The sequence below is a fragment of the Elephantulus edwardii genome, unplaced genomic scaffold (genome assembly GCF_000299155.1).
Source record: "Elephantulus edwardii isolate Elephantulus edwardi_28Jun2011 unplaced genomic scaffold, EleEdw1.0 scaffold00278, whole genome shotgun sequence".
In the NCBI taxonomy this organism is placed as follows: domain Eukaryota; kingdom Metazoa; phylum Chordata; class Mammalia; order Macroscelidea; family Macroscelididae; genus Elephantulus; species Elephantulus edwardii.
In genome coordinates this window covers 1,046,323-1,068,175 of record NW_006400028.1, presented here as the reverse complement: position 1 = coordinate 1,068,175, position 21,853 = coordinate 1,046,323, and the positions used below count along the sequence as shown (strand labels likewise).

Here is a 21,853-nt window from a genome sequence, read left to right as displayed (position 1 = left end):
TAAAGTGTTAAGTCACTGACTCCTTGATACACATTAGTATTCTAATTATTTTTACCCAAAAGACATAGATTCTCTTGGGAAGCTGAGTCAGGCAAGGTACCCATCTATTTGTTGCACCCTTCAACCCCCCTCCAACTCCGGCAGGTCTGATCTGTCCAACTGAGAGGGAAAGTGGGGTAACTGGGCATACAACTGTCCTCTTCTCATTGACCAAGAGGGTGGTCACACCGGCACCACAAGGCCAGCGAGGGACCATTGGTAGGCAGGAAGCAGCACACAGAGGAGACAGGGCTAGGAGGTGGCTCACACCCATGACCCACAAAGGTGCTCACGTGCCTTTGGCCTGGTGGTCACTCCCTTAGGATGGATCAAACAAAGTGCAGAGCCCAAAGAGTAGTGAAGTGGAAGGGTAGCTGACCCCTGTGACTTACGGTCCTTAGGGAACAGTCTGCTCAGGATCTACCGAACAAGTCAGAACTCTCTTCTCTCCTGACTTCCTGGAGTCACACACTGAGTTCTAAGGACTATCCAGTTACAGCCAGGAAGCTCACATAGCAGCTTGGATGAGATGCCAACCCCAATATACCAGAGCTACCCCCTCTGGAGGCAAAATCCCTCCTGATCTGGAAGTGTTCTTGACTTAGAGAAGCACTGAGATTTTATTCACACACACACATATGGTCTATGAATCTGAACAAAATACAATTTCTTTTTTAGTATCCAAGGCTTAAAGTTACAAAGAAAATTTGAGTTAAGTCATCCTTTATAAGAGACACTCCTGGACCTTTATCAGCTCATTCTGGAAGCTGTCCTTTCCACCAGGGTCTTAGTGTTCAGCATTACTACTTAATCTGCTCCTCTGAGATGCTCCCGGTACTGGGTAAGGGTAGGGGTGGGAGGAGTGTCAACACTTCTTTCCTTGTTTTTCTCCAGAGCTTGCTTGGGCAGTGAGATTGTTCCAGGCTGTAAGCTCTCTTGCCTATGCTCTTTTGTTGTGGGGTGGCCAGGGATGGGACTAGATGAAAATCTGTGGAGATGGTATTATTTCCTAAATTCCTGATCTGCAGCAAACCAAGTTCAACCCCAGGGTAACTGGAATTCACTACTGCCTCCTTCCAACATGAGCTGGGTTGTCATTTGTTTTTAAAATCGGCTTTAGTGCAATTTTCCCCAAGAGGGGAGAGGTCAAATATTCTGGTCCCAGGCCTGTGGGAACATCAACCATGAAACTGACAGTTTCTGGATCTGACCTTGAGCACATGACACTTTTCTATATTTTGTGTCTTAAGTGCTTTCAAGAGGGCAGTGCCTTCAAGCAAAGGAAGGGAAGATACAAGGCTGTGTTCCCACTGGATGAGCTGCCTATACCAGCCACATTAATACATAGGAGCCGAGAAATGGGGCTGGAAACAGAACACCATCATAAAGAAGAGTTAGTAGCCAGCGGGCTTTAGGAGCTGCTACAACCCTGTCCCAAAGAGGGCTGTGTCTGGTTCCCACCCAAAATCCACCCTCCAGCAAATCCACCTTAGCAAAGTGCTTCTCCAATGATACCATGACACCATGAATCCCTATCCTGGGTGTGACCAGCCCCGAGCCGTCAGAATGGCCCTTCTGCGCTCCCCATCATGTGGGTATTTGGGGGGGAGAGGAGGCATCTGACACACATGCACACACAGTGGAGTCTCACGACCCAGGACAAGCACAGCTGCATGTGGCGAACTGACAGGTGCTGCCGTGGCTAGGTGCCAAGGGAAACCGACAAAGTGCTGGAACACATGGCAGGGGCTGAGTCCTAAGGGATCTGAAAGACATTGAGCTTGCTGGTGTTCTTGAGCGTCTGGCGTCGATTGCAGAACCAGACCCGCACGACCTCACGGTCATAATTGAGCTCCTTAGCAATCTCTGTAATCTCCTGGCCTGTAGGTAGTGGGTTCTTCTCGAAGTAGGCATTGAGGGCCTCTATGGCCTGGGGGGTGAAGGAGGTGCGGCGTTTGCGTTTCTTGGAGGGCTCACCTCCCACAAACTCCATCAGGTTCTGCTGGCCTTCCTGGTTCCGGAGTTCAGCCTCATTCAGCCACTTCTCCAGCACTGGTTTTAGCTTCTGAGCACTCTTGGGTGTGATGTCCAGCTTCTCAAACCTGTGGACAATCCAAGCCCAGGAAGAGACAGTAAGAATGTTTCAGTCCCTTCAGCAAACCTCTCATGTAGGTGTAAGCACTACCTTCAAGGGGCTTCTCTTGTTCACCTTACATCTCTACTGAGACACCCACCACCCCCAGCCCAACTAAGCCCAGACTCCTCTGACTCTCCTTCCTGCATCCCAGGTCCCAATAGGGAGGCCATCCCTCAGCCTCAGTTCAGTGGTGTGATGATACTGCAACTACTTTTTAAACCACTCCATTAGAAAGGCCAGACTTACAATCTGGAACAAGAGGTACACTACAAAGTGGCCCTGGGGAGGGGGAGGGAAGAAAAAGGTACAACAATGAATTAAAAAAAAAATAGAAAGGCCAGGATTACGGGTCCAATAGAAACTGGTAGAACTCCCAAGGCTACAGCACCCTTCAAATCTGAACAAAACTCACCCCTCATGGCTCAACTTTCCGTCAAACAACAGACAGGCCTAAAAGGAGACCAATAACACCAGGGATTGTCCTCACAATAACATTCACTCCTTAGAATAATCAGACATAGAAAATGAAGAGTGGTATTTGTCCAAAGACAAAAGCCTAAAGCAGTAATAGGTAGGACAGAAGGATTCATGGAAACGAGAATTACAAGGAGAAAGTAAGAAAAGGACAATCACATTAGAGGTATTGTAATTAATGTTCTTAAACAAAACGTGTATGAATAGTTGAATGAAAAGCCAATTTGCAGAGAGCTTTGGTGGCATAGTGTCAAGAAGCTGCACTGAAATCCCAGAAGTGCACGGTTTGAATCCACCAGATGTTCTGCTGGAGGAGGGGCACTCTCCTCCTCTACCAGTCAGATTGATTTGATGGTACACACACACAAAAATAATAAAAAAATTAAAAAAAAATTTTTTAAAAAGGAAAAACTAATTTGCTCTGCAAACTTGTCCTCAAATCACAATTTAAAAATCAAAGACTAATAACAAAAATAATCACTCTGGAACTTTTACACTCAATTGAGTGAAGTCCACCAAAAAGTCATCGTGAGAGGCCATCATGGCAAATGGACATCATAAGTGCTGCCCTCCTCCAGGACACTGTCACAGCAGTAACTTCAATAGTCACTCTTTCTGGTTGAGCCTGGATGAGACTCCAGTGTGATCCCTGAATGGATGAAGGTCTTGGGTTCCCCAAAGAAAAATACGGAAATGCTTGGAACTGGAGGATGCACTAGAGAGCCACTAAAGAAACTTGGTTGGTCTTTGGCTACTGCAGGTGTTCATGTCTACCTTTTGGTAGACAGAGGAGGAGGCATGGGGAAGCGAGACTATAGGAAGGGCCAGACACTGGGTACCCATGAGTTTCCAATGGCATGAGGTAGGACCAATACCAAGGTCTGATCCTGGGTCACGTCACTTACCTGCAGATGGCGGACTGGCTGTAAGCTGGGCCTTCTGTCGCGGTCAGAGCCTGACCCACCTGGGTCTGAGTGAGGCCCAGGGAAAGCCGTCGGATCTTAAAGTTCTTGGCAAACTCCCTGATCTCTTCTAAATTGATTCCATCCTCATCCAGACTTGTGGTATGTGGCTCTAGGCCAGAGAAAAGGACCGGGGTGAATGTATGAGATGAGAATCGTCATTGCATACCTGGCTCACATGCCTGACCCTGGCACAGCAGTGAAGGAAGAGAATGGTGGCAAAAAGCTCTGTAGTGTTCATCTCCTCCTCATCCTTGTCCCAGGGATCCCAAACACAGCCTGGGTGGAGGGCACCAGGAACAACCAGCCCAGAGCAGGGGGTCTATCTTTGGTTCTCACTGCCTATCCTTCCCCGCCACCCCTATTCTAGGCCCCAAGTACTCTTCTTGGCCACCCACATTCCTCACAAACTGAATGAGAGAACAAAGCTAAGGCAGCCAGTGGTTTGGCCTCCCAGAGAAGCTGCCTGACTGCCAGCAGAACAGCTTCCACCATCATCATGCCCAGAATCCAGCTCAATAGGAATGGGAATGAGAAAGCCAACTGCTGGCATCGGGCCTCTCCACTTCCCATTTTAGACTCTGGAAGTTCAAGGAGAACAGATAAGAGATTAGAGTATCCCCAAAATACCTCCCTTCCTCAATTCTACCTCTAGTACCCACTTACTGGACACCAGCTGGCTGACGGTAGGAGTCTCTGAGCAGGTAATTGGGATAGGAGCAGAAGCAGACGACTTGGCCGCTGGGACTGGGCTGGCAATGACCACGGTGGGCTGGGGTACTGCTGGCGTGGGCTGGATGGGCTGCACCTATCAGAAGAGAGCCAACAAGCCTCTGTGGCCCACCTGTCCTGCACAGCAGGTTGGACCAGAGGCAGGGCATGAAATTCTCCTTTATCAGCACACTCTTTCCTGCCTGTGCCCCATCAGATGGTATGGCCAGAAGCTGCTTCCCAGCACCCACCCAGAACAGCCATCCGAGGAAGCACAGCAACACACCCAACCAAGGCGGGTCTTGCAATCTCCTGTCATCCAGGGAGATCAGAAAGGTTCACCTCACTTGCTCAAAGTTCCAACAGTTACCCACACTTGTGAGGATTGATCTTAAATCTCTCACCTCAGGGGAGAAATCAGAATTTGATTCTAGGGCTTTCTGGGCCCCAAATGTCCATGACTAGGGAAATGGGGAAATAAATACTCGGGCCTCTCCGAACTGTGCTGCCACTCAAAAGAATACAGTATAACTCTTAACAGCTAACAAGGAAAATTTCTTTGCTATGTGAAAAAAAGCCATTTTCAATACAATTTTCATGGAATAAATTCTCTTTAAGAGCATCTATGAATTTACAAGAAGAAAAATCCTGACGCATATAAAGCAAGTTCTGAACTGAGGGAATCTTCATGGGTGGAATTAAAGGAGATTTTTATTTTTACATTATATATAATGCTAGAATATAAAAAAAAAATTGTCTTTTTTTAAAAAAATCAGGAGAAACTAGATTTTCCTCTGTTCTTCAAAAGTATAGCATTCCTATGAAATTTTTCATAAATAATTGTGGCTAATTTATATGGGAAAATTTGTTAGCATTCTCAGACTTGAAAAACAATCCTCCAAATCATACCAAGTAACATATCAAACCTAAAATCACACTAACTCACAGGGTGCCTAGATCCAGTTCAAAGCCACGGAGCTCGATGCTGAGTGTGGTTCCCCAGGAAGAGGCTGGGCCACACCACTTTCACTGGTCAGGGGTATATGTTGCCTCTTTATTTAAAGTCTTGCTCTGAAAGAAACACTGAACACCGGTTTCACTTTCTGCCTTTTTTTAGTAAAAGTAAAAATCCTTTTCGGATTTCTTGCAGTTAACGAAAACAGATTTTTCATAAGAGCAAAGCAGCAGAATTGGGACACTGCTATATTTTTAGTTTGCTAACAACAGCTCCCTAGAAAGTTTCCCCAGTGTGAATCCTGTCCTCAGATTTGATGGTATAGTGTCTACCTTCTCCTTATTCCCAGAGCTTGTGCTTTCTTTTGTTCTGAGCTCCTTCTCTCTTCTCTTGTTTGAACTATTCAAACTGCCTCCTAACAGGTGATGGTGAGAGCATTAGTGGTTCACCAGCGGAATGCCTGCCTTCCACGTGAGAGACCCAAGTTTAGTTCTGGCCAATGGACCTCAGGCACAACCACCACCTGTCTGTCAGTGGTGGTGTAAATGATGCTGGACAGGTTTCAACCAAGCTTCCAGATAAACTAAGACTAATTAGGAAATAAGGACTGGGGTTGTTATTAGGTGCCATCAAGCGGAGCACAACTGAGAGCGACCCTATGAACAACGGATCTGAACCATCTTCACTCTTCCTGACACACTAGAGCCCATAGCAGCAGTCACCGCATCAATCCAAAGGACTGAGAAACTCCTTCTAAAAACCAGTCAGTGAAAACCCTACAGATCACAATGGTTCGATACACAACCATTCGCAGGGATTCATTTTATTTCACTGTACTTGAGGTTGCCATGAATCTTGGGCCAACTCGATGCATCGAACAACAACTCGAAATGAGGACTCAAGTCTTCTCCTATCTAGTTCCTGGTTCTATCTGGATAACAAAGGGCTGTTTTTTGTTTTGTTTTTTTAAAAAAGCAAATTCAACTTTTCATTTCCCTGCTAAAATCTTTTTCAGAGACTTCCGTTACCTAATGATAGCAATAGGGAGGTCTGGTGCCCTAGTGGTAGGTAGGGAGCTGCACTGCCAAGCCAAAGGCACACGGTTAGGCTCCTCCAGCTGCCCCACAAGAGAAAGATGGGCAATATATCTTCTCCCTTGAGATTTACTGCCTCTGAAAATCCAGTGGAGGGTCAGCTCTGAGTTAGTTCTGACTCAATGGTATACAACAACAGTGATAGCAATAACAATGAGAGCAGCCGCTTATCACTGGCAAGGCAATTAGTATTCTGTCTAGTACACCGAGTTGGTTACTTATGTGATGCCAACAATTAAGCACTCCACTACCAGCTAAAAGGTTGGCAATTTGCTTCCAAAAGGTCACAGCCCTGAAAACCCGACAGGACAGTTCTACTCTGCACACATTGGGTCACCAGGAGTTGGAACTGACTTGATTTGAGGACAAGAAGAAGCCACAGAAAGTACTTAGACATTCATGATAACCTTCTGAAGTTACCCAGTACCACTGAGTTGATTCCAAATCAGAGTGACCCTACAGGACAGCGCAGAGCTGTCCCACAGGATTTCCAGGCTGTAAATGTCTATGAGAGGAGGCCGTTTCGTCTTTCTCCCAGAGAGCAGCTGTAGCAGCTTACCTGGCACCATCAGAACTGTTGCTTCTGAAGTTGTTACTCTCATAATTTCCACTTTACAAATAATGATAAGAGGTTATTTACAAAACTCAGAAGCAGTGTGCCACATTTGAGCATCACCGGCTTCAACATGACCTGGGAACCAGTTAGAAATGCTGGGTCCACAACTCTAGATCTACTGAATAAGAAATTCTGTGGATAGAACCTTGGCATTCGTGTCCCAACCTGCCGTGCAAGGTGTGCAGATTCTGATCACACTCGTTTGTGGGCCACAGCTCTGGCACACGTACAGTGCCCTAATGCTGGCCTGCTCTCTCATGTAACTCTGCCTGGGCCTATGTCTGGAATGCCCTTCCTTAAATTCATCTCCAGATTAATTAGTCCAATTAGTCCCTTCTCTATGAAGCCTTGCTAACAGTGAAGTCTGTAAAGTCTGTAAAAAAAAAAGGCTGCCTTCTTTGGGCTACCAAAGTACATTATTCATGCCCTGTTATAGTCCTAAGAGCACCCTATTGGCTTAGTGGTAAAGAGGGCCATTGCCAGTCCAAAGGTGGTGGTGGTGGTGGTTGTGAGCTGTTGAGTTGGAATCAACCCATGGTTCACCTTCCAACAGGTTTTCAGAGGCAGTAAATTGCGCAGGAAGAGACTGCTTATCCTTCTCCTGCAGGAGCTAGTGGATTCAAACCACATGCCTTTGGGATTGCAATGCAGCTTCTTCACCACTATTCTGTTCAAATCTGCTACTTTCTCCATGGGAAAAAGAAGAGTAATCTCCTCCCACACAATTAACTGCCTCTGACAGACCAGCCAGAGGGTCAGCTATGAGTTGGTTCCAACTCGACAATACACAACAGATGTGGTTGTTAGATGATGAGCAGCAAACCAAAAGGCTAGTGGTTCAAATCCACCAGCAGCATCTTGGGAGGAAGATGGGCAACTTCCTCCTATGAAGATTTACAGCCTCAGAGACCCACTGGAGGGCTGCCCTAAACTGGAACTCCCTTGACACTGATGAGTGTAGTTTAGTTGTTCAGAGGTTTATCAGTCTCTGAAGTCTCTGTGTGGTGCATATAGTTACATTCTCAGCTGTTAATGGAAAGGTTGGAGGTTTGAGTCTATCCAGAAATGCCTTGGAAAAAAGGTCCTAAAAAATTAGTCTTGGAGCATAAATTGTCCTCTGACAACATGGAGTTGGCCTAAGTTGAAGTCAATTTAATAGCAACTGTAATCATAATTTATCACAATGACTTGAAGCTGCCTAAAACTGGGCTACCTAAGGCTAAGAAAGGTGTCTTAGTCATGCTTCTATTTTCAGTAGCTGGAATACAGTAAAATAAAACCAAACTCTAAAACACAAAAACTCAAACAATTACTGCCATTGAGTTGGAACTGACTTATCGCTGACCCTCCAAAGGATTTTTGGAGACTGTAAATCCCATATAGGAGACTTCCCATCTTTCTCCTCAGAGTTGCTGGTAAATTTGACCTTATAGAGAGGGGCTACATTTGGGTTAGTAGCACAGCTCCTATCACACACACCCCTCCTCCTAAAATGAACAAATAAGTGACTAAGCAAGGGCACAGCACGGAGTGGAAAGAAAGAAGGGTGAAGAAGAGGGGGCAGGGATAACCTCTAAAATTTTCTTCCTGCAGCTGTTTGATCTGGAACTGATCCAGGCTATTACTCTGACCACAACCTCCATGGCCTCTTCAGAACTGCACTCAACTCTGAGAATGCATACACAAGATTTTGTTGTGTAAGGGTAGAGGCTGGAGTGCCATTTCCCCAGGCAGAGCATGCATGGACTCACGCGGGCCTCCTACCCTGGGATCGGCCCTCATTTTGGAGAAGTGCTTGCTCTCCCAAGGACCTCAATAGCCTGGAGGGAAACAGTCCATCCCAGACAATACTACCTGCCACACCCCAGCCCTTGTACCTCACTCTTAGCAGGAGACTCAGGAGTGCTTGGCTTCCGGATGGTTGCGGGTGGAGGCAGAGGGCTGCTGGCCAAGGTTGCAATAACCTGGCCCTGGGCGTTCAATAATAGCTGGGGTGTCACAGCCTGGACCTGCAGGCTTTGGGCTGGTGCTGGGGTCGCCATGCTAGCCGAGTTCACTACCCATGGAAGTGTTCCAATAACCTGGAGGAAAATAAGGTCTGGACCTCAGGAGTGAAGGCAGGTTCCACTCCACTCCCCCTCCCAAGCCCCCACACTGGCAGGGGCAAGACCAACTTGGACAAATTTCTTAACTTCTCTGGGCCTCACTTTCCTCATCAAAAGTGAAGCAAACACACTCTGGGAGCTGCTTCTTTTATTCCACCTACAGAGCTGTAATGGAGCAGAAACAGGTCTGGAAATAGACTCAGAAAGAACTGGGGGCAAATCCCTGCTCTGCACATTTTATCTGTGTGGCTTAAATTCTCTGAGCCTCAGCCTTCTCCTCTGTAAAATGAGAATAAAAATATCTCTATCTAACAGATCTGTAGGGAGCACTAGTGGCCTAGTGGCAAGGAGCCGCACTGCAATCCCGAAGGCAAGTAGTTTGAATCCACCAGCTGTTCCTGCAGGAGAAGGATGGGCAATCTCCTCCTGTGTGATTAACTGCCTTGAAGACCCACTGGAGGGTCAGAGATAAGTCGGCTCCCACTCTATGGTACACAACAACAACAGCAGATCTGTACTCAAAGTGAGATCTAGAACTACCAGAACTCAATATGAAAGTTGATTCACTGTGAAAAAAAGTAAGTAATGTCACGAACAACTTAGATAGAAAAGGCCAAATGAGAACCTAATTTGTTGTGTAAAAACTTTCACCAAAAACACAATAAAATAAAACAAAACCAAAAAACCCAACGGGAAACAATGTGTGAGAAAGTGTCTAGTCTAGTACAGAAAGTGGCCACAAAGTCCATCCTCCAAAACTAAGCCTCCCTAAAGTGAGTGCTTGTAGGGCAGGGTGTGGCGGAGTCCCTGCCTAATTCAACATCCTCTGAGAGCCACCACAAGAGATGCGAATATAGGGGAGCTCTGGTGGCCTAGTGGCAAGAAGCTGCAACTACAATCCCAGAGGTGCACGGTTCGAATCCACCAGATGCTCTGCCGGGTAAGGAGGGGCAATCTTCTCCTGTACCAGTCAGATCTGATTTGACGGTACACGCACACAAAAATAATAAAATTTAAAAAAAAAAAGAGAGAGATGCGAATAGCAGCTTGACCCCAGGATCTAATGATGTTTAGCCAAAGTCCCAGCCTCCATAGCCCTGCCCCATCCCCTGGCTTTGACCACTTGCCTGTCCCTGAGCATTGGTGAGGATCTGGCTGCTGATCCCCGGCATGCTGGGAATGGCGTTGGCAATGACTGGAGTTGTAGTGAGGGAGCCCAGGATCTGAGTCTGCCCCCCGAGGGAAGCAGCGCTGATCTGTGGGTGGAGGAAGAGCCATGCTTAGAGGGTAAGGAGCAAGAAGAAGCCCAAAGCAGAGGGGGAGAGACCTGAGGGCACTGGAGTAGGGAGACAAGCATGCTGGGCAAGTGTGCATGTGGGCCGCAAGCCCATGCCTACCAACTGGACAGTATCCTGGCTCGGGGCTGTCAGTGGTCAGCAGGGATCAATGTGACTACTACAGTCAGGTAAGAGCAACCCTGGCTAATCTTTCGGGCTAGCCCTGAGACAATGGAAGGGCCAGCCCAGAAAGGCTGATGTGAGTCTAGTCATATATCTAATAGCTCCCACTTGCAAGTCAGGAGCCACACTAGACAATAAGATAATGTCTGAATGGCCATGAGTCTCTGTCTGTACTTTGGCAATAGCTTCCAAGTCAGAAACCCCCATTTCCCACCCTTTGAGGCTGGTCCTGTGGGTTCAGTTCTGGAGAATTTGCTCAGACCTCTGGGCAGAAGTTGTCTGTGTTTGGGATGGGTTGGTAGCTGCAAAAAGGCCTCAGAAGAAGCCCATCTCTGCTGAAGGGTTGGTAAAAGGCTACTGTAGTCAAAGGGCTGGTCCTCCACCTCCTTCCTCCCCTTTGGAAAGGGTCAGTTCCACCCTTGGGCCAAGATTCATCCATCCCTGGTCAGCAGGTGAGGGCAGCAGCTTACGATTCCTGGGCTAAATGCGAAGCCTGCAGGCTGGACGGTGATCTGTGGAAGGGTGTCCACTGGCTTGGGGGTGGGGGCAGCAGCGGTGGCAGCGGTGGGCTGCGGTAGAATGGCAGGTGTAGTCTGCAGCAGTGGCTGGGCCTGGAACAGTGGCTGGGACTGGGCTGGTGGCCGAGGCTGGGCGGGCGAAGATGCCTGTACTGGTGGGGCAGCTTGAACAGGTGCCGGAAGAGCGGTGTTCAGCACGGCAGCTGCTACGGAGCAAGGCAGAGACAGAGGTGCTCAAATGCCTAGCCACAGTCCAAAACAGCTCCAATCCCAAGGGTCTGGCACCAGAATCGAGAGGCTGGGAGGAATGGGGCATGGGGCAGGCAGCAGCAAATCCCTTGATCCTCGCAGGGGGCAGCATGTGGCAATGTCTGGTATCTCCCCTCCTTTGTGCCTGGAGACGTGTAGGTTCAAGAAGCAGATGTTCATTCTTCTTGCAGTCTTTCTCAGGAGGCTGGCCATGGGTGAGCTCTGGCATGGGGCAGAGGGGCAGTCTCAGACGGCTGGATGATGTAAGAGGGGTCAGCTGGGCCAGCATGGTGTCTTGGCCTAGAGTCCTGAGTCGCTGCGGAGGCTCTGTGGCTGGGTGCCGGGGATCAGGCTCTGGGGCTGCTGCCCCGGGTGGGTCACATGTTCTGAGTCCAGCATGGCAAGCACACGTGCAGGGATGGTAGTATGGGGTGGTGGGGGGCCTGATGCAGTCCTGGGGAGAGCTGCTGTTACCTTGGAGACCGGCTAAAGGTGGCTTGAAAATTCCCCCCGTAGGAGAGGCAGCGGTCAGTCCTGGGAGGGTAGCCACGGTTGCTGTAGGAATTGTCCACACGGCCAGCCCCTGCTGACCAGCCACTTGACCTGCAATACTGATGGGGATAAGAAGAGGCTGAGTAACTGCCCCTGCTGGAACCATAACTCCTGTCAGAACTGTGGCTAAGTTTTCCTGAGTCAAGACCTGCAAAAGCAAACAAGATTTCAAAAAGAAAAAAAATAAAAAAAAAATCAACATCAATAGCGCAAACACTGGGACTCTTAGACCCAGTTGAGCACAAATAAAGCATTCTGAGGGCAGTGGGAAAAAGGCAGCGTGAGGGTAGGGAAAGACCCTGAGGGGAGGCATAGGTGGGCCTATCCTGCCTTCAGAGAAGTAGCCCAAAACAGAAGTCAGGGCCCAGCCCTGTTCACAGGAAAGGAAGGGTACACAGGCCTCTTCCCAAGCCTACCCCTGTCACTGTCCACAGGGCCAATGCTTTGTGGTCACGGAGCAGGGAGTGGAACCAAATGTTAAAGGGTCCACAGAGACCTCTGAGGAAAAGCTCTCATGAGGGATACCCATAAGTAGATGCCTGGAGGTCTGTGTGTGGAGCAACAGGCCCCAGAGAAGTCAGCAGGCCTGAAGGCTCTTAGAGGCTGCTTCTCACTGTGCTGGGCTGCTCCCTGGCTCTGAGTGAGGGCTGTATGAACTATCCATTAATTCTTCCAGGCCTCTATTGGAGGGTCTGACAGGACTCCATCAGTCAGATAAACAGACTGTTTATCCTTCAAACAAACAGAAACTCGAGTGTCTAGAGAGAGTTAATGGACTTTTTACAATCATTGCTGGACCCTAGGAGGTCACCCGACAAATGGACCTGATCTGGGGCAGAGAAGTCAGGGAGCCTGAAAGCAAGTACCCTCCCTTGAGTCTCAGCCCCTCCCCTCAGTCCTGACAGGTGGCACTCCCAGATCTCATGGTTGTCCCATACTGTCCTATGCCTTACTCGAGCCCACTGCCCTCTGTCCCAATCTCTAGGTGGTGCTTACCTGGGGGGCAGCTTGTACAGCCAGTGGCGTCAGGGTCTGCGATGCCTGAGGCTGGCTTGGGGCTTGGCTGAAGGTAGCAACAGCAGGGGCAGGACTCGGCGGGATCTCTGGAAGTGACTTCACTTCACAGGACATTGAAAGAAAGAAGGATATCATGGAGTAAGCCCGATGTGAGTGGAGGGGTACTGGAGTAGAACATCTTATTTGCAGTTTGCAGAGCTTTCTGCCCTTTGTTATATTTGTGTGTACTCCCTTGACTGACTGATTGTTAGTCTTCCCTGGCCCGTGAGGCAGTTCTTCAAATGCCACTGGGAGTGAGAACAGGAGCCAGGGAACTCTGTGCCAGACCTAGAAACTGCTAATTCTCTTCCCACATCTATATGGGGAATATTTAGAACTCAGCACAGTCTTCATGTCCTGGACTTGGGTCTGTAAAGACACTGTGACCAATCAGTCAGGAAGAGAGGTCCAGCATAAAGGTGTGCCAGGGAGGAAAGGGACAAGAATCAGGTAAAAGCAGCTTCTTTCAGCTCAAGTAGCAATGGGTCATTAATCACCTTGAGGGACCTTACCACTCCATCTTCTGGGTACTTTTTAGATACTGGCAGATACCAGCTTAAGAAAGGAGCTCTGGTGGCCTAGTGGTAAAAACCCTTGTTTCAATTCTAAAGGCAAGAGGTTCGAATCCACCACTGCTCCATGGAGAAGGATGGGCAATCTCCTCCTGTAAAATTTACTGCCTCTGAAAACCTGCTGGATCTCAACTAACTTGGGGAAGGGCAGGAATTCCTGCAGGGCAAATTTCTGGAATAGGCAGTCCTTGAAAACGAAAACATGTCTTTGCCATACTGTAGGAACATAGGGCCTGGCTAGCCAGCTTTTTCTCTGCTATTCCCTGAGGTTTAAGTCAAGATGAGCAGCTTCTATGAATTTTTAAAGGAGCTTCCGGTGGGTGAACTGGAGCTTTCCATCCAAGTTGCAGGTCCTCTTGATACTTTAATCTATTTAGGTATTGGGGTGTGCTCACCAGGAAACTTCTTCACTGCCACACTACACGAAGGAGGTTTTTAATTAAACATCTAGTGAATCTAGGTACTAGGTGAGAGGTGTTTGACCAGGTCAGTGGTTTCTTAATACTGACTGGGCATAGATTCTAGAACCTAAGATAGGTTCTTAGAGGCAAGGATGATGAGACTTCATCTTCACATATTTTAGGCAGGTTACTTGGAATTGCAGGAAAAGGACATTATGCTTGGAAAAGTAGAAGGTCAATAAAGGAGAGGAGGATTCTCAATGAGATGGAGGGACAGAGTGACTGCAACAAAGCATAAGCCCGATGGAGACTGTGAAGATGGCACAGGATTCAGCAGGTTGTGATGTGTGGTGTGTGGGTCCAGAGTTCAGTCAATGACATGAAACAAGAACAAAATAGGCCCATGGAATCAGAATGTCCAAGAGTGAAAACCAGTGTCCTCTTTTTTTCTTTAAAGTTCCCTTGTGATCTAGCACAGGAGCTCCGAGGGCATCATGGGTTAAGCAACACTCCTACTCTAAAGATCAGCAGTTCAAACTCCCCGGTTGCTCTGTAGGGGGAAAAAAGAGGCAGTCTGCTCCTGTAAAGATTTACAGCCTCAGGAACCTGGTGAGGCAATTTTGTTCTCTTCTGCAGCATTGCTATGAGTTGTGATCAACTCTGAGGAAGTGGGTTGGGTTGGGTTTGTGATAAAGTGTGCAGTGAGGAACAGGAACCACTAATTATGTAATCAGAGTTCCTTCCAACCCTGCAATGCTAGCCCATGCTTCTAATTTGGAAGGACTCCAATCTAACTATACTACTCATACTACAATAAAATCCAGATCTTTGAACTGAAGAGCTAAGCAAGTAACAATAACAGCTCTTACAAAAGACTATGAGAAAATAAAATGGCAGATTTATCTTCTCTGTACAAGTCTAGGTATTGAGAAAAATCAGAATAATATCAGAGGTTAAACGGAACACATTTAAAAAAAAACATTTTACTTAACAAAATGATAAAATAATAAAAAGAGATGAGATAGAAAATGTGAGAAAATGGAAATCTGAAAAATATATTAAAAGTTTACCATCTGAGACAGAAAATATTTCTTTTATTAGGGTGTATTTCCAAAGTAACACCACAGGGCTCAAAGTCTTTCATGTTCTGGTTTGATGGCATATGGCTGGCCTGTGTTTTCCAAAAGGCTAGACCAATTCACTAAACCATCAACAATGGGCCTGTTTTATTACAACACACCCCATCTAAGTTCTAGAACTTATAATTAATTTTTCTGGTATGATAGGCATACAGTACAGTAAGTCATTACTTTTTCTCTAACTTTTATATGATTTTATTCTTTCAGGTGAAAATATCCTATATTTCTTTTGAAAAGAACTATGAGGGGAGTACATATATTGATGGGAGCTCTGGGAGCCTAGTGTAAGAAGCTACACTGTAATCCCAAAGGCATAAGGTTCAAATCCACCAGCTGCTCCATCAGAGACGGGTGGGCAATATCCTCCTGTGTGATTAACTGCCTCTAAAAACCCACAGGAGGATCAGCTGTGAGTTAGTTTAGACTTGATGGCATTAAACAATAATTACATCTATGGATAGGGACCTCTGGCCATTTAGTGGTGCAGAGATGCGCTGCCAACCCAAAGACATGTGACTCGAATTCAGCAGCAGCTCTCTGGGAGAAAGATAGGCAATCGCCTTCTGTGCAAGTCACCACCTCTAACAAGCAACTGGAGGGTCAGCTATGACTCAGTTCTGACTCAACAGCCCACAACACCAGATTTATGGATGAGGAGCTGTGGTAGGATTTGTTGAAACTTTTGGATTCCTTAGACCATTGTCTTTGAGTGGAAAGAAGCTGTGCTACAATTCCAAAGGCACATGGTTCAAATCCACTAGCCGCTCCATGGGAGAAAGATAGGCAATATCCTCCTGTGAGGCTTACTGCCTCTGTAAACAGCTGAAGGGCCACGGGTGAAGGGTCAGCTATGAGTTGGCTCCAACCTGACATACAACAACTGCTAGAAAAGGCATGGCCCAATCACCACTCTTAGTTCCCCTGGAGTTGTGGTCCAGCACTCCAAGAAAGGAGGCTTGCATCTGGAACTGATGCCTTTGAGCTGTGGTGCTGGAGAAGAGTATTGAGAATACCATGGACTGCTAGGAAAACAAACAGATTTGTCCTGGAAAGGGTTAAACCGGGTGGCTCCTTGGAGGCAAGGATTCTGAGGCTCCTTCTAACATACTTTGGACATGTTGTGAGGAGAGACCGGTCCTTGGAGAGGGACATCATGCTTGGGAGGGTGGAGGGACGGCGCAGGAGAGGAAGGCCCTCTATGAGGTGGATTGATTCCGTGACTGGGATAATTGGGATGGGAGTGTCAGAGACAGTGCGATTGGCACAGGACAGAGCAGAGTTTAGGGCTGTTGTACATAGGGTTGCTATGAGTTGCAAGCGACTCGACTGCACATAACAACAACAACAACATTTAAGACAGCTACAGCCTCAAGCAACATGAGCTTCTCGTGAACTAGATTTTTTTCCCTTTTAATAGTGTTTCATATTTATTTTTTTAAATAATTTTAATGAACATTTACAGAGATTTTGGATTTTCATTCATTCATTGCTGCACTTCTCTCCCCGCCCAGCCCTCCCCTTCCCCAGTTTGCTCCTCTCTTTTATTTATTTTTTTTTACTTTTTTATTTTATTTTTTGCTCCTCTCTTTTAAAAGCAAAAGAAACACTCCCTCCCTGAACTAGATTTTTGAGCCTAAAGAAACAGCAACTGGAGGTATGAGGTCAGGAAGAATTGGAGAAATGGTATATTGTTAGAATAATGGGCTAAATTGCTAGATTAAACAGTGGAGGCATTTTTCTTTTTGTTGTTGTTGTTGTTGTGTACCATCAAATCAAATCTGACTGGCACAGGAGAAGATGGCACCTCCTTCTCCAGTGGAGCAGCTGGTGGATTTGAACCATGTCTGGAGGCATTTTGACCCCTATATTCTTACGGCTAATTGATACTTATATTATTGGAATCATTATTACAATTGGTATCAGAATAGTGAGATTCTTTGCAAAGGTCTACACTTACTAGCATTAAGAGAATGAGAAACCTTTGGTTTCTGGATGGGATAAGGAATACCCACTGATTAATTAGGTGACAAACCCAAGACAAAAGTTATTCATGGGATATGAAATCAATGGACCTAACTCTTGAAAAGTTGGCTAATTGGGTGCATACAGAAAGACAAAGGGATGAGGAAAGAGAAAAGCTTACAACTGCTTGGTTTCTGCTATCAGTACTGGCAGTAAAGGAAGGAGAAGAGAACGTAGGAACTAAGATGGCTAATTTCAGCACTGAACCAAGTCCTTCCACAGGATCTCTGGTGGCTATAAACCCAAAGGCAAGCAGTTTGACTCTATCAGCTGCTCCACAGGAGAAAGATGTGCAATCTCCTCTCTTGTGATTTACAGCCTCTAAAACTTCCTGAAGCAACAGCTACGAGTCGGTTTCAACTCAGCACACAGTAACATGTATGTGATTGATAGTGATCCAATTCTATAGTACATGGGGTCATTTCAAAGTAAAAATATTTTAAATAATCAGTATAAAAACATTTAAATTGGAGCTATTTATGACAATGAAAAACTAGGAATAGCCAAAAATTAAATGAATGTAGGCATAAAGCTTTGGTATATTAAATGTGTGAATTTGTGACAAGGAAGAAAATAAGTACATGAAATAATAAGGAAAAAAGAGAAAGAAATAAATTTAGAAATAAGTACTTGTTTGTCATGCAAAACAAAAAGAAATATCATGGTAAGTGTCATACTAAGTAATGTATCCTCACTGTTCACAATAAAAAGATGTATGTGTGACAAAGACTGGATAGTGATTTAGTGGCATAAAGAAATTCTTTATTTTGAAAAAGTTTTCTATTACTTGACTTTGTCTTATTTTGATAATAGGAAACTCTCCTTAATATTGTGTACCTAGGAAGGTTTCAGAGAGCTCTGGTGGCCTAGTGGTAAAAAGCTGTGCTGCAATTTCCAAGGCACATGGTTCAAATCCTCCAGATACTCCACGTGAGAAAGATGGGCAATCTCCTCCTGTGTGATTTGCTGCCTCTGAAAACCCACTGGAGGTCAGCTATGAGTCCGACTCCACAGTACACAACAACAACAGGAAGGTTCTATCAAGACATTGTTGTTTCAGTGGAATAATTTTTCTGGGAACTTCTTGGAAGTTACCATCAAAATACTCCTATTGCCTTCTTGAGAGTGAGGAAAATTCCTTAACAAAGAAGTCTTTCATGAAAGGCTTAAGCACACAAACCTCTAGAAGATGCTTCCTGCCAAAAACATTCACACTAAAGTAGAAATAATTGATTTCAGGATACACTTCTGAAAGCAGGTTTGAATAAAGAACAAAGGTAGAGAAAAAGGACACTGGACATCAAAATATATAAAATAGAGATGATGGATAATAGAATGGCAAGGGAATCAGAGCACTGTGGATCGTCCTGGGAAATATCCCAGAGTTTCTGAAAAGAGCCATTCTGAATGGAATGGGTAGGAGAGGTGTAGAATCCTTCTCCTCCTCGCCTGCTCGGGAGAAGGTGGCAACCCATCCTGGCCCCAACAAGAAAGTAGAGCATTTCTAAACTGGGGTAAATGTCTTCTGTAATTCCTTTATTCAAAAGAGGGGACAAAACCAAACCAAACCCCAGGCAACTAGGACTCTACATGCATACGGAACTGCAGGTAAAATAAGGAAAGTGAAGTCTTAAAATTTCCTTGTTAGAGAGCTGCTATTACTCAGAAGCTGAGCTGCTCTCTTGGCTCCCCCTCTGGGGCCATCCCTTCCTCTCCTCCAGACCAGATTTTCAGTCTAGTGAAGAGGTAAATATAGTGGAAAGCAAGGTAGGCCCTGGGAACTGGCAATGAAAACCCAAAGTTTACTGCAGAAAGATATATCTACTCTGTAGGGTGTTAAAGGGGAAACATCAATCGATTGTGATCCATGACCTGAGAGCAATGCTTGGTGCCATGGTCCCCCCCCCAGAAGGCTGCCACACAGCTTAAGTGAGGAGAGAAATGGTGGGTGGATAAGCCATAGGCACGAGCATCAAGCTCATACCACTCGGTTTATGTGCTGTCAAGTTGGAACCAACTCACAGCTCACCCTCCAGCAGGTTTATACAGGCTGTCTACCGCATAGGAAGAGAGTGCTCATCTTTCTTCTGTGGAACAGCTAGTATATTTGAACTACTCTGCCTTCAGTTTGGCAGTATAACTTCTTACCACGAGGCTACCAGAGCCTCTGGGTGAGAAGCTTCTGTAAATTACCCAGGCTTGGCTCATGCCAGTCTAACTGGAAGTAGGGAGCTGGAATTTTTCCCAAATCACAATAAAAAGGTTATTTTTAAAAGTTTCTACTCAACTTGCATCCTCAATCTGAGACAGGTAAGATGCTCTCCTATCCCCAGCTCCTTGGACCTTACAGCTCTTGTCATAAAAAGGACCGAGTTAGAAGGGCAGGTAGGATCCCAAAAGGTCTAGGATTAGGCCTGAGGATCTGGTTTAGACTTATTTGATTCCCTAAATGGATCGCTTTCCCCCCATTTCATGCTGGACTGATCCTAGTTTAGGGACAAGGAACACAGAATAGCTCTGGGACTGATTAAGTGAACAGCCTGGTTAAAAAAAGATAAGAATTTAGTCACCCAGGCCCCCCCAAAGCTCATGCTGGCTCCTAGGGTGACCATAGGAAGGGGATTTAGTGCAGCAATGGCCTCGTACCAGCTGCCTCTGCAGAGGAGTCTGGGTTGTTTGGCTCAGCTTCATTAAGGGGTCCACTGGCCTTGGCAGGGCCTCTGCTCTGAGAGCCTTCAGCAGCCACACCTTCCAGGCCTTTGCTTTCTTCCTCAATGGGGAGCTGGGTATCCACTCCAACTTCCAGCACTCTGATGGTCTCATGACCTGACATCACGATAACCTGAAATTAGAGAGAACAGGGGACTCTGCTGGAGAGAGGTTGATAAAGCCCTGGCGCTAGAGCCCCAGGTTGCAGGAGAGAGGACAGGGAACTCTGGGTGATGTAGGTCTCGTGTTCCGAGAACTATGTATTCTGTGAGAAGTCCAGTGCCTAGGGTTGCCCATAGCTACCTGATTGCAGGGAAGGAGCTTCTACAAGCAAGCAGGCTCTGATGATGGGGGAAAGGGTCCTGTAAAAGCTGGAAAAAAGTGCCAAAGAGCCAAACCACTTGGGGATATTACTATTTGCTGCCTCTCCTGAACTCAATTCAGGGAGTGGGAAATAGCTTATCTCACAATATTGTAAGCATGTTCTCTTGGCTACTAGGATCTTGTAGTGTGGCCATGAGGGTCTCTAACACACTATGTATCCTTCTGTTTGGTTGAGTTAGGAAGCAAATTCTCTATACGTTCCTTGAAAACATCAAGTTTAAAAAAAAATTCAAGGAATGGGAAATATCTCCATGATAACCGAGTAACTTTAAAAAGCCTTTATAATCCTTTATTTTCAAAACTCTTGGGTAAAGGACCCAAATGGCCCAAATTTCCCAGCCACCCCACTTCTAGAAATGAAATAAGGATCAGGATTTCTGAATGAAGACTTAGCCTCTCCTCCTCCTACCAGCTCTGGGACTGAAGCCTTGTGTCCCAGGTCTGGTAGCCTGCACTCCAGTCATGCCATCTGCTGTGGGTATGCTCAGACTTCCAGGGCTTTTCTATGCCTGAGCGAGGCGGCCAGTCCCCAGGCATCCTCAAAACACTTAGTCTTCTTTCCCTGCTCGAATGTCCAGCACTCAGCTCTTATCCCCACACGGAAATGCTTCCAGATGGCAATTCTAGGATCACAAACTCTAGATATTAAAAGCTTTGTATCAAGTCTCCCCTCCACTTGGCCCAGGCTTGAAGCCACTCCCACACACTACTACTTAAGTTTGCAAATTGGATCCAGCCAGACTCTGCTGGAAAAAATGACAGTGTGACCATACAGGACACAAGTCAAGTAAACCTCTAAAACCAGTTCCCCTTTTTTTTAAAAAAAAAAAAAAATGTTATTTTATTTATTTATTTATTTTGTGTGTATCATCAAATCAAATCTGACTGATACAGGAGGAGATAGTCTCTCCTTCTCCAGCAGAGCATCTGGTGTATTTGAACCACATACTTCTGAGATTGCAGTGTAGCTTCTTGCCACTAGGCCACCAGCGCTCCCTAGCAGTTCCCCCTTTGACAAAAACTTAACCTATAGGAGACTTCACTCCAATTACATTTTAAGAAACTAATTTTTTTATGCTTTTTAAAAAGTTTTAGGTAATAAATGGCCATTGCAGAAAATTAGAAAAATATATATGAGAAAAAGAGTAAATTACTTGCTTTCAACAACTTGCCTTATATAAACACATATATTCACGAATTTTCATTTCATTTTTAAAAGTTACATGTAAATGAATATATTTCACCTTTTTAAAGTCACAGCTTAAATCCCCAAACTCAGCCCCTTAGGAATTCTAGAGGCAAGAAAGAGATAACAGGGGGCACTGTGGAGTCTTCTTTCCTCCCTTGTCCACAGGCTGAAGCTGGCCCACCAAGAATGCCCCACCTTCCTCATCACCCCCATTCAACCCCACCTCCTGGCCTTTTCTAGCCCCAGAAAATACCTGTTCATTGACAGTCAGAGATGCATCTGGCCCAGGCCCAGGTTCCATAGTCAATCGTCGGGGGTGGGGGGCGGGAACTGGCCCACACCTAGCACATCCTGTAAAGTGGGATGGAGTGGGGAAAACAAAGGCTAGTGTGATAGAGTAATACAAGTGCTAGAGCATCTATGAATGCCAGAAATAGAGGGATGTGGAAAGAGGGAAAAGTGAGGTTCTCCCAAAAGTATTTGTGAACTAACGGAAATGGTGTCTCACT

The 21,853-nt window shown here is 46.1% G+C and overlaps 1 protein-coding gene across 2 annotated transcripts; it reads right to left on the bottom strand.

Moving 5' to 3' along the window:
• Positions 1–1,765: 1,765 nt before the first annotated feature.
• POU6F1 (POU class 6 homeobox 1) lies at positions 1,766–21,645 on the bottom strand. Of its 2 annotated transcripts, XM_006900222.1 has the most exons (11): positions 21,598–21,645; positions 19,709–19,904; positions 12,869–12,990; position 12,739; positions 11,795–11,923; positions 11,024–11,277; positions 10,221–10,349; positions 8,866–9,069; positions 4,279–4,420; positions 3,556–3,724; positions 1,766–2,141 (listed from the first exon to the last, which is right to left on the bottom strand). In XM_006900222.1, exons 1-11 carry the CDS (start codon positions 21,643–21,645, stop codon positions 1,796–1,798), a joined length of 1,740 nt encoding a protein of 579 aa, XP_006900284.1. In that variant the 3' UTR covers positions 1,766–1,795. The 2 variants fall into 2 exon arrangements, with proteins under 2 accessions (XP_006900284.1, XP_006900285.1); XM_006900223.1 differs by lacking the exon at position 12,739 and having other exon boundaries at positions 12,869–12,985.
• Positions 21,646–21,853: the final 208 nt, after the last annotated feature.

Bases quoted from the DNA above. Each gene is read 5' to 3' on its own strand.
- POU6F1 (XM_006900222.1), bottom strand. From the start codon at position 21,645: ATGGAACCTGGGCCTGGGCCAGATGCATCTCTGACTGTCAATGAACAG. The intron at 11,278-11,794 runs GTAACAGCAGCT...CTTGCTCCGTAG, and splicing joins ACCTTTAGCCGGTCTCCAAG to CAGCTGCCGTGCTGAACACC. The intron at 10,350-11,023 runs GTAAGCTGCTGC...CTCCACCCACAG, and splicing joins TCGCATTTAGCCCAGGAATC to ATCAGCGCTGCTTCCCTCGG.